This window comes from Solanum tuberosum, unplaced genomic scaffold (assembly GCF_000226075.1).
Source record: "Solanum tuberosum cultivar DM 1-3 516 R44 unplaced genomic scaffold, SolTub_3.0 scf00243, whole genome shotgun sequence".
NCBI classification, from domain to species: Eukaryota; Viridiplantae; Streptophyta; class Magnoliopsida; order Solanales; family Solanaceae; genus Solanum; species Solanum tuberosum.
The window spans coordinates 688,135-700,792 of NW_006239166.1; the positions used below are offsets into that span (position 1 = coordinate 688,135).

At 32.6% G+C, this 12,658-nt stretch overlaps 1 protein-coding gene and 1 pseudogene across 1 annotated transcript; both read right to left on the minus strand.

The window, feature by feature from the left end:
* Positions 1-2,288: 2,288 nt before the first annotated feature.
* Positions 2,289-3,621, minus strand: LOC107062564 (thioredoxin H2-like). The gene is made up of 3 exons (XM_015313350.1): positions 3,385-3,621; positions 2,818-2,940; positions 2,289-2,584 (listed from the first exon to the last, which is right to left on the minus strand). The coding sequence occupies exons 1-3, from the start codon at positions 3,526-3,528 to the stop codon at positions 2,444-2,446; spliced, it is 408 nt and encodes a 135-aa protein (XP_015168836.1). The 5' UTR covers positions 3,529-3,621; the 3' UTR covers positions 2,289-2,443.
* Positions 3,622-7,463: 3,842 nt separating this feature from the next.
* LOC102594260 (thioredoxin H2-like) lies at positions 7,464-8,891 on the minus strand (annotated as a pseudogene).
* Between the last annotated feature and the right edge of the window lie 3,767 nt (positions 8,892-12,658).

Consider the following 12,658-nt stretch of genomic DNA (forward strand, 5'->3'; position numbering starts at 1 on the left):
GAAAAGACTAAAAGACCCCTGAATTAACTGCTGTCGGAGTGATCGACGGTTTGGACTGACGGGCCGTCAATCCATCGACGGACCGTCGATTGGGTCCATAGGTTGAGTCTGCCCGACAGGGCTTCACTAAAATGAGCATAACTTTTTACTCGGAAGTCGTAATTTAGCAAACTTGGTGGCGTTGGAAAGATAATTCAATTATCTATCATACCATAGGTCATGAGACACACAATTCCTTTTGTGCTAAAAATTATGACCATATGAAGTTGACCCATCAATAATTTTCAGCTAACTGGCTGCTGACCCTCATCTACGGTCAGACCTACGGATCGTGGATCGAATGACGGTCCGTGCTGGTCGACCGTAGTTTGTGTCAGAGGCTGGGTAAGGGAAGTCTCGATCCACGGACACAGACCACGGGTCTGATCTACGGACCGTGGGTCTGTCCGTGAGTCGGGACTTTGCCAATCTTCTAAGCTAGGTCTGGGAGGGGTTTCAGTATTGAACCACAGACCACCAGCACGGGCCGTGGTCTGACCTACGGTCCGTGGATGGCAACCGTGGGTTGCACCTGAAACTTCTCAAAATCTGCATTTTTGATCTGTTTCGAATACGGGGTGTTACAGTAAAGTTGCCCGACGTCGTTCATACGCAAATCCTGGTTTGAACCGCTTAGAAGACAATGAAAAATCCTCAAAAGAAATATTGATTCTCAAAGAAAATAACATTTCTAGAAACATGAAATTTGTTAGAACTTGGATCATAGAAAATAAATCCTTTTTGCGAAGTACTATAGCCCATAACATCACATTTAATAGACTGAACAGAGAGTTTATTGCGTTGAGAAGGAGGCAGGTGCACAAAACAAACACAGCCAAATGTATGAAAACTATGATAGCTAGGATGCTTGTGAAAAAGACGATAATATGAAGACTCAAGGTTTAACACTTTAGATGGAAGTCTATTAATCAAATAGACAGCAGTAGACAAAGCTTCAACCCAATATTTAGATGGAGCAGAGGACTCAATCAATAAAGTACGAGTGATATTCTAAAGATGACGGTTTTTACGCTCAGCAACCCCATTTTTTTGTGGCGTATATGGGCAAGAGTGTTGTGATACAATTCCTTTCTCAAGCAACAAATTATTGAATTCATGAGACATATATTCTCCACCAGAATCAGATCTTAATATTTTGATTCATGTGGAAAATTGAGTCTCAACGTAAGCCAAAAATTTATTGAATATGGAGAACACTTCAGATTTAGATCGAAGAAAATACACCCATGTAAACCGACCATAGTCATCTATAAATGTCACAAAATACTTGAAATGAGCATGAGAAATAACTGGTGAAAATGCCCCAAACATCACTAAGAATGACATCAAAACACTTTGCAGCACGACTACCAAAATTAGGAAAAGGAAGAGTTTTACTTTTGCCTAATTTACAAGTAGAACAATCAAAGGAAGCAACTGAAAATTGATTTTTATTTCCCAACCATGTTCTTGACAAGCTAAGGAAGATAGAAATGTAATGATGCAAAATAACCAAAATGACCAAGACTAAGATTCCAAGATGCCTAAAATTCCAAGATACTTTGAACTAACTGTTGACTAACAGTAAGCAGAACCAAAACTTTCAAAAAAAAATTTGAAAGGAACCACAGATGAAAGACACTAAGAATCAAAGCACTGAAAAAGGCTCTAATACCATGTCATTTTTGCTAAATGCCTCTCAAAGTGAGAGTGTTTCCATTATATAGAGAGAATAAAGATTACACATCCCTAAAGTTCGTCATTCCTATTCCTAAAGATCAGCTATTCTATCTCTACAAATCTGCTGTTCAATCCCTCTAAATCTACTTTGCTATCCCTCCAAATCAGCTATTCTATCACAATACTTATTCCTTTGAGTCTACAACAAATCTATTTGATCATGCTAATTTATATCACTACATAATTACATTAACATATACAATTGTTTAGATGCCCATCATGCTATTAGGAGTATGTGTTACAACTACAAGTTTAGGTGAATTCAATAGTTTTAACTCAATCCTTGTTTGTGTGTTAAGCAAACTACTAAACATGAAAAAAAAAAATTGAACCCAGTAATGCAAATGGCTAGTAAGTTTAGTGGTATTCCGAAATCATACAGTTAAAATTCTAGATTTGCGCCTGTGTGACTATATGATGTTGGATTTGGAAAAAGACATTATAAGTACACAAGACATAGAATTAGTACACTTGGTCAAACCAAGTAAATGTGAAACATTAGTGCTTTAATCAGCCTCCTTAATGAAGTTTACAATAATAAGTGAGCAAGAACTATAGATGAGTTACATAAGCTAAGTTATTTCAATCAAAATGTGATAAAAGATATGAATTTTTATTCTACAACTCTGCTCAAACATTTGTTGCACACTTTGGTTTAATTTGCTTATATGAACATAGCTTTGTGTTTCTCAATTTTCATCTTTAGTCCATCTTTATCTGCTCCCACAATCTTGTCAACAACCTTCCCTTTCCTCATCAACACGAACGTTGGCATCGATTGAACCCCATATTCCTGAGCTACATCCTGTATACAATTCAACGAAGATTTGAGACGTTAGACGAGTATGAGATTGATTTCTAAGCTGGTCGATCACTCAACTAATGAACTAATAGTTATTATCTCAGAAAGTCTTTTTTTTTTTGTTAACAAAAAAGTGACATTCTGAGATAATAGTTATTAGTTGAATGACCATATGAGAAATCAACTCGACTAGTATGAAAAATATAGATAAGGATTGTGATGTTAAGAATTCATACATCCAATTCATCAACATCAATCTTGACAAACTCAACATCTGTATATTTAGCAGCAAAGTCATTAAGAACTGGTTCCATATATTTGCAAGGACCACACCATGTAGCTGTGAAGTCAATAACAACCTAGAAACAACATAGCAAAAGAACCCAATGATTAGAGTACCCTTTAATGTACAATAACTTTTATATACTAATAGTTTAAAATACATGTTTACATTATAAGATAATTACATAATTAGATGCGAAATAAGACAAGTTACTTGCTATAACATGTTGAGATAGAATGATAACATAAGTTTTTTTAAACACAATTTGTATATATTATTTAAAGGAGTTTAGTTATATATACACCTTCAATGTAAAAAGAATTTTACACCATCAGATCATCTAAAGGATATCTACATGTAAGTCTCCTTATAATGCAGGGTTTGTAATCTTGCTACAACATGTAAAGGTGACCTAATGGGGTAAAAAATTTCTTATACTGACGATATAGACAACTTAAACTCTAAGTTAAAAACCATACACAATATCATTAGAGAATTAGTTCTTGTGCAAAACTGTTACCAATTTGTTTGCATCTTTCAAAGAATCAAAATGGAGCTTCCATTTTGTTGAAGAGTGGAAAGCAATGACTTGAGACTTCTTGAATTGTGGTGTGGTTGGCATATTATGAGCTTCATGCAAAGTAGTTGAGTAGTTAGCACCCATTTTTTCTTTTAATTTTTTTTGGAGTAAAAGATTTTTGCTCTTCGACTTATGGTTTTTGATGGATTTTCTTTGGCTTGATGTTGGGATTCAGAGTTTTGTTTGGACCCCTTTTATATTGGTAGCTGATGTACTAAACTGTGTTGCTTTTTCAAATGTAAAAACAACAGAATATGTTCCTCAATTATGTAGACCATTATATTATACAAAGAGAGATTTGATGCTATTTTGCTTTGGCTTTTGGTATTGGTGGTTTGGTCCAATACTTCTAATGCAGGGTAATTTATTGTTAGGACCGAAATAATTAGGTGTGATGCGGAAGCTAGCAAAGCAGACCTCGAAAGACCATGAGTAAGAAGACAACTGAGAAATATACTAAAAGACACATATTTAACTTGGTTCAGTCAATCGATCTACGTCTACAAGAGGAGATGATCAATTCACTATATAAATATGAGAGTATAAAATATCGAGAGAAGTAACCTCACACAATTCACTTGGAATAAAAAGAGGTTCACACAAGTGATAACTTGTGTCCCACAAATTCTCCCCTAAACAAAACTCTCAAAACTCCTCGGACTACATTGAGAATGTTGATTAAGTCGTTAGAAGGAATGAGTCTCTATTTATAGAGTCTTAAACCTTTTCCTATAAGAAAACTACTAACCAAGTATAAAGACTTTATGTTTTCTTTTTCGAAAAAGGAAAACATATTTATGGTAAAAAAAAACGCAGGGCAAATACCCAACATTCATGACATCATCAAATGTTTTGCAGGGCTCTTGATGTGCTTGGGAGTGGTTTGGATCATTGGTTGGATATTTAGTTCATTTGAAAATTTTGAGTTGACCGGGATAAACATTTGGTCAAAACGATCTTGAATTGGTGATTTAATGATTCCAATAGGTTTGAAACACATTCTATTATTATTTTGCTTATTGGTTTAGAAAATTTGATGTTTTGACATTGTTTCAGTAAATGGTACCACCTCAAGAAACCAAGCTCCAAATTGTGTTTTGATTGAACAATTAGATGTGTATCGTGAATTCGGAACAATAGTAAAAAGAATTCATAAATTTAAAATTCAGAATTCATCATTTAACACAAGCTAAGAAATATTGAAGATCTAAATAAATAAAAGAATGTATTTTTAATGATTTAAACGGTTAGATATAAAGTGATTCATACCATTCAATATATAATATATATTTTCATAATTAGAAGTTCAGAATTTAGACTCACACTGTTATCATCCATGAGAAAAAGATTAATAGTATATGATAAATGAATCCAGTGGGGTAATTTTAAAGTTGTCTTGTTAGAATATGTAATTGTACTTGTGCACAAAACACAAAAGCATCTAGAAGACATTCATGAGAGAATTTTGCAATGAAAATAGTGTGCAATTCAATTGTCAAGGAACAATTTTTGGTGAATAAAGTGAAGTCTGCCACTTTGTTAACATCTGTTCCCATTGTGATCCTTTAGTTATAACAAATAAAATATTCTTCCAATGAAAAACATCATGTAAATCATTTTTTAATTAGTATTTAATTGAACTCAAAGTTGATGGAATGTGGTTTCTCTTTTTCCTCTATTTGACTTGTGGGTTTGTCGTTTAAAGTTCATCCAAATTAATGATTCATGTTGTAAGGACCGATAATAATCAAGTATCATGCTGACGCTAGTAAAGTAATTATTGAAAGATGATAAATTAGACAACAAGAGAGACACAATACTTTAATGTGCTTCGATCAATTGACCTACATCAACACGAGAGGAGATGAGAAATTCACTATATGAAATAAAATACAAAATATTGAGAGAATTAACCTTACAAAATTCACTCTGAATAAAAAGAGATTAACACAAGTGGCAGTGTAACATTTGTGTCTCACAAATTAACTTCCTAAACAAGCACTCATGACTACATTATGAATGCTATCAAGTGAGAAAGAATGATCCTCAATTCATAGAGTCAAAAACTTTTTCCTACAACAGAAATGATTAGATGACTAATATGAAAAAAGTGTGTTTACTTTTAGAAAGAAGGAAAAACTCAATTATGATAAGAAAATCAGAGCATACACCCTACAATTCCCCCCCTTGACCTGAATTTCTGAGATAATAAATTTGTTGCACCTCTTCACATAATTTTTAACATGTTGAATCTTCATTTCTAAGATCTCTTTGTTTTCACAAATAAAAATCTTCATTACTGTCAAATAGGTCATGGCTAGGACATGTCACATATGAGTTAGTGAAACTAACGAAAGCGAAGAGAGCTTTATCAAACAAATGTTGTATTCCCTACTCCTCTGCAGTTGGTAGTTTGATGTATGTTATAATTTACACTAGACTAGATATTTCTCATGTCGATGATACTGTTGGCAAGTTTCTTTTTGATCCTGAAAAGGAATACTACTAGGATGCAGTAAAATGGATACTAAGATATTTGAAGGATACGACTAGGGGTGTATAAAACCGAATTGAAAATTGAACCAAATCGCAATCGAGTCAAACCAGTAAAAAAACCTGACTAGTGGTTTGGTTTGACTTGGTTTGGTATTGGAAAAAAAACCCTGACTATATTTGGGTTGGTTTGGTTTTAACTAAAAAAACCACCCCGAGACCAAACCAACCCGACATTATATATGTAATTTTAAAATTTATTTTATACATAAAAATATTTACTTTGATGTAATTATAAAATATTTCTTATACTATTTCATAGTTTTTTATCTTTTAATATATTATTTCAAGTTTAAAACTTAGAATTCGGAATGGTCCAATAAAGATTATAGTTCATAAATGTTGATAATTATATAAAACTTAAATCAAAATCAAATTAATACTAATAGACAAAAAGAAAATCAATTCAACACTAAGAATGACAATAATATTGAATATTTATTCTTTAGTTTTACATTGGTTTTCCATATATCATGTTTCTGCGGGCATAAGAGTTTTTTTCCTTTATGTTCGGTGGAAATCACATGTTATACTATATTCCAATAAATAGACAATTAAAATACATAATCTAAATTTATTTTTTCTTAAATATTTAGTAATGTAACTAATACTTATTAAACTTATTTTAGCATGATTTAGTACTTTTAAATTATGATCATTTTCATAATGACTTTGCAATATTTATTTTATATGATGATTTCATTATTATTTTTTATTGAATATTTTAGTGTCATCAGTACTCATTTCATATTTTGTGTTATTTTCTTAAGAAACACCTTAGATAATTGTATTTGGTTGAACCAAAGAATTTTTTAGAGCACAAGTTAATTATATGTTTGTATGCAAACTTTACCGAAAAAATCTGAAAATCTGAAAAAATCCGACGTTTATTAGTTTGGTTTGATTTATAGATTTAAAAATTTGACACAATGGTTTGGTTTGGTATTTGAAAAACCCGAACCAACCCGAGGTTGCAAAACCCGAAAAAAATCCAAATTTTATTAGTTTAGTTTGGTTTGTAAATTTAAATTTTTTACACAAATGGTTTGGTTTGATATTTGAAAAATCCAAACCAACCCGGTCATGTACACCCCTAGATACGACATATTTAAAAGTATTTTCACATATCTTTTCACGTGACATATTTAAGACCGTCGAATTAAATAACATTCTGGTACATCCACATATCTTTATTTTTTTTAAATTTCGTGTCAAATCAAAACCAAACAAATAAACTGAAGCAGATGAAATATGAGTTAAGAGTTAAGGTGAATTCGATAGTTTTGACTCAAACCTTATGTGTGTTAAGAAAACTAATATATATATATATATATGCAAATGATTAGTAGGTTTAGTGGTATGTCGAACCCTAAAGTTCAAATTCTACATTCACACCTATATGACTATAGGATGTTGGATTTGGAAAAAGACATTTTAAGAACACAAAACTCAGAATTAATACACTTGTTCAAACCAAGTAAATGTGTAACATTAGTGCTTTAATCAGCCTCTTTAATGAAGTTTACAATAATACTAGAGATGAGTTACATAAGCTAAGTTATTTCAATCAAAATGTTATAAACATATGATTTTTTATTCTACAAAGGGAAGTGTCATTCCAGCAAACTCTGCTCAAACATTTGTTGCACACTTTAGTTTAATTTATAGCTCTGTGTTTTTCAATTTTCATCTTTAGTCCATCTTTATCTGCTCCCACAATCTTGTCAACAACTTTCCCTTTCCTCATCAAACACGAACGTTGGCATCGATTGAACCCCATATTCCTGAGCTACATCCTGTATACATTTCAACGAAGATTTGAGACGTTAGACGAGTATGATATCATGTATACAATTCAACGAAGATTTGAGACGTTAGGTGAGTATGAGATTGATTTCTAAGATGGTCAATCACTCAACTAATAGTTATTATCTCAGAAAGTAAAAAAAAAAGTGACTTTTTGAGATAATAACTATTAGTTGAGTGACCATATGCTCGATGAGTACAAAAAATAGAGAAGGGATGATGGTAAGAAATTCATACATCCAATTCATCAACATCAATCTTGACAAACTCAACATCTGTATATTTAGTAGCAAAGTCATTGAGAACTGGTTCCATATATTTGCAAGGACCACACCATGTAGCTGTGAAGTCAATAACAACCTAGTAACAACATAGAAAAAATAACCAATGATTAGAGTACCCTCTAATATACAATGAATATAACTTTTATATACTAATAGTTTAAAATATTTGTTTACATTATAAGATAATTACATATGTAGACGAAAAATAAGACAGGTTACTTACTACAATATGTTAAAATAGAACAATGACATAATTTTTATTTTTTTTTAACACAATTTGTATATATTAGTGAAAGGAGTTTAGTTATATATACATCTTCAATGTGAAAAGAATTTTACACGCCGGATCACCTAAAAGATATCTACATGTAAGACTCCTTATAATGCGGGGTTTGTAATCTTGCTACAACATGTAAAGGTGACCTAATGGGGTAAAAAAATAATTATACTGACGATATAGATAACGTAAACTCTGAGTCAAAAATCGTACACAATTTCATTAGAGAATTAGTTGTTGCAAAATGGTTACCAATTTGTTTGTATCTTTCAAAGAATCAAAATGGAGCTTCCATTTTGTTGAAGAGTGGAAAGCAATGACTTGAGATCTCTTGAATTGTGGTGTGGTTGGCATATTATGAGCTTCATGCAAAGTTGTTGAGTAGTTAGCACCCATTTTTTTCTTTTAGTTTTTTGGAGTAAAAGATTTTTGCTCTTCAACTTAGGGTCTTTGATAGATTTTCTTTGGCTAGATGTTGGAATTCAGAGTTTTGCTTGGAACCTTTTTATATTGGTTGCTCATGTACTAAATTGTTTTGCTTTTTCAAATTTTAAAACAATAGAATATGTTCCTCAATTATATATGTAGACCATTATTATACAAAGAGAGATTTGATTCTATTTTGCTTTGGCTTTTGGTATTGGTGGTTTGGTCCAATATTTCTAATGCAGGGTAATTTATGACATCATCAAATGTTTTGCATGGGGTCTTGAGGGGCTTGGGAGTGATTTGGATCATTGGTTGGATTTTTAGTTCATTTTAAAAATTTGAGTTGACCACGATCAACATTTGGTCAAGACGATCTCGAATATTGGTGATTTGATGATTCCAATTAATTTGTTTATTTTTGTTTGTGTCTTGGGGATCTAGGATGAGTTCCGGGTGTTTATTCAAAGATTTGCTTATTTTGAAACACCTCAAGAAACTAGTTCCAAATTATGTTTTGAGATTGAACAATTAGATGTGTATCGTGATTATATTTCGGAATAATAGCAAAAAGAATCCATAAATTTTAAAATCTTGAATCCGCTATTTAACACAAGCTAAGAAATATTGAGGACCTAGATAAATAAAAGAATGTATCTTTAACAGTTTAACTTTTAGAAATTCAAATTTGAGTCTCACAATATTTTCATGCATGAGAAAAAGATTAATATTGAATGATAAATGAATCCAGTGGTGTAATTTTAAAGTTGTGTTGTTATAATATGTAATTGTACTTGTGCACAAAATACAAAAGCATCTAGAAGACATTCATGAGAGAATTTTGCAATGAAAATAGTGTGCATGAGTTGAAACTCCATATGCTGATTGCCAAGGAACAAATTTAATTTTGGTGAATAGAATCCAATTGAATAAAGTGAAGTCTGCCACTTTGTTAACATCTGTTCCATTGTGGTCCTTTAGGTATAACAATGTTATGTAAAGCATGTTTTTAATTAGTATTTAATTGACCTCAAAGTTGATGGAATGTGGTTTCTCTTTTTCTTCTTTCTGACTTGTGGGTGCTAGGGAATAACCCTTTCATTTATATATGTGGTTTAAAGTTCAACCAAATTGAAGGTTATGTGGTAACGACTGAATTAATCAAGTGTCATGCAGAAGCTAGCTAAAGTAATCATCGAAAGATGATAAATTAGACAACAAGAAGAAAAATATATCAAAAGAGACACAATACTTTAACGCGCTTCGATAAATCGACTTACTGCCTACATCAACAAGAAGAGATGAGAAATTTACTATATAAAAGAGAGTACAAAATATCGAGAGAAATTACCTTACAAAATTCACTTAGAATAAAAAGATGTTCACACAAATGACAGTGTAACACTTGTGTCTCACAAATTATCTCCCTAAACAAAACTCTGAAAGGCTTCATGACTACACTGTAAATGCTACCAAGTGAGAGTTAAAAACTTTTCCCTACAACAGAAATGATAAGACAAATATAGAAATTTTGTGCTTTTACTTTTAGAAAAAGAAAAGCTCAATTATGATAAAAAGAAAAAAAAATTCAAGGCAAACACTCAATAATCCCCCCCCCCCCCCCCCCCCCCCGTCCTAGTTTTGGTTTTAACGCGCTTCGATAAATCGACTTACTGCCTACATCAACAAGAAGAGATGAGAAATTTACTATATAAAAGAGAGTACAAAATATCGAGAGAAATTACCTTACAAAATTCACTTAGAATAAAAAGATGTTCACACAAATGACAGTGTAACACTTGTGTCTCACAAATTATCTCCCTAAACAAAACTCTGAAAGGCTTCATGACTACACTGTAAATGCTACCAAGTGAGAGTTAAAAACTTTTCCCTACAACAGAAATGATAAGACAAATATAGAAATTTTGTGCTTTTACTTTTAGAAAAAGAAAAGCTCAATTATGATAAAAAGAAAAAAAAATTCAAGGCAAACACTCAATAATCCCCCCCCCCCCTCCCCGACATGGTCTGAATTTGTGAGAAAATAAATTTGTTACACCTTCTTCACATAAAATCTTTAACAGGGTGAATCTTCATTTCCAAATCTCCTCCATTAAATTTTTGTTTCCACAAACAAAATTCTTCATTACCATCAAATAGGCTGCTGCTAGAACATGACACATATGAATTAGTGAAATTACCGAAATATTAGAAAGCATTAACAAACAAATGGATCTTTAGAGTAAAACAAGAGCAACATATCTCTGCGTCTAGGTATAAGGCGAGGTTAGTTGTCAAAGGTTTTAGCTAGAAGAAGGGAGTTGACTTTGATGAAATTTTCTCCCTATTGTAAAAATATCTTCTATTTGTATTGTTTTGGGCTAAGTTGCAAGTCTAGATTTGGAGGTTGAGTAAATAAACTCCAAGATTGTTTTTCTTTAGAGAAAATGATCTAAAGCCTCCCCAACCTATACCCGAAATCCCAACTACACACTCCAACTTTACGGGTGTCCTATCACCCCCCTGAACATTTTATTTTTCTATTTAGTGCACACCTGAGTGCTGATCAGTACACATAAACCAAATACATTGACTAACGTGATTTGCACGCGCGGTGTCACGACCCAAAAATGGATGTGATGGCACTCGTCGTATCCTACCAAGACAAGTCAACCTAAAACCCAACTAATTAGATAAAGTGCGGAAATAAAACAAAGTTCAATAACAATTACTATTACGAAAATAAGTCAACTTAGTTCAATCTCCAAAATCTGGTTGTCACATGCACAAGCCTCTAATGTAAATACTAGAATTGAAATAAAATATGCAAGTCTCAAATGACGTTGTCTTTCAAGTAAAACAAAATCATAACCAGGAGTAAGAAGGTTCGCTGAGATGACAAACAGCTACCTCTCAAATCTCCACAGAAAGCCTCGAAAACGAAGAGAATGGAAGGTATCACGAAGATTCGGGCTCGTAACCTACAAAAGATTGTAAAAGCAAGGGGTGAGTACCAAACCACCCGATACTCAACAAGCAAACCTCTAAACACAAGCTAAGGGAACAGAATACGGGTAGTCCTTACACCCAATCCTAACCTCCACAACTACAACCTGCATAAAACCGGCCCAACCTAATAGTTCACAGTTTACAAAGCATATAGCTCAACAACAATAACAGATTATATATTCTCAATAACACTCAATATCCATCAATGACAAGTTTTACAGAAAGGCACTCACAAGATCAAGTTTATCAATGATAAAAATGTGCAATGCAATGAAATGCAATATCAAATATAATGATGCATGTCTGACCTAACGATACACACCCGCTGTCTCTCAGTCTGGGACCCATGGGGGACATATTTGTCCATGCATCCATCGCGGCGCGCGATACGTCCCTCGAAATGGTACATCCTCTTACCACATAACGCTTATCACAACCATGTCTCAGAACAATGCAAATGACATGTTCACATAAATAATGAGGAGATGACCAATTTAATATCAATGTACAATTCACAACAATACAATCGTGACACAACATCAACAATTAAACAACAAGCCTTTTATACCCTTTTCCATCATTAGAATTATTCAACATGGACAAGTCAACCCATCACCAATTCCCATTACTCCCAAACATATACCACAAGGAAATACACGAATTCCATACGCTTAACAAGGGTTTAGAAATCCACTTTCCCCAAATCATAATCAAGTTTGTAAGTTTCAAGCCTAGGGTTAAGCTTCAACTTCTCCAATATCACAAGTCTAATGATATTTATACAATTCGGTAACCCAATATTTAATTACCTATCTCAATATATTACATATTTAATTTATAATATGATACTTAAAATAAG

Bases quoted from the DNA above. Each gene is read 5' to 3' on its own strand.
- LOC107062564 (XM_015313350.1), bottom strand. From the start codon at position 3,528: ATGGGTGCTAACTACTCAACTACTTTGCATGAAGCTCATAATATGCCA. The intron at 2,941-3,384 runs GTAACAGTTTTG...TGTTGTTTCTAG, and splicing joins TGAAAGATGCAAACAAATTG to GTTGTTATTGACTTCACAGC. The intron at 2,585-2,817 runs GTATGAATTCTT...AATTGTATACAG, and splicing joins TTGATGTTGATGAATTGGAT to GATGTAGCTCAGGAATATGG.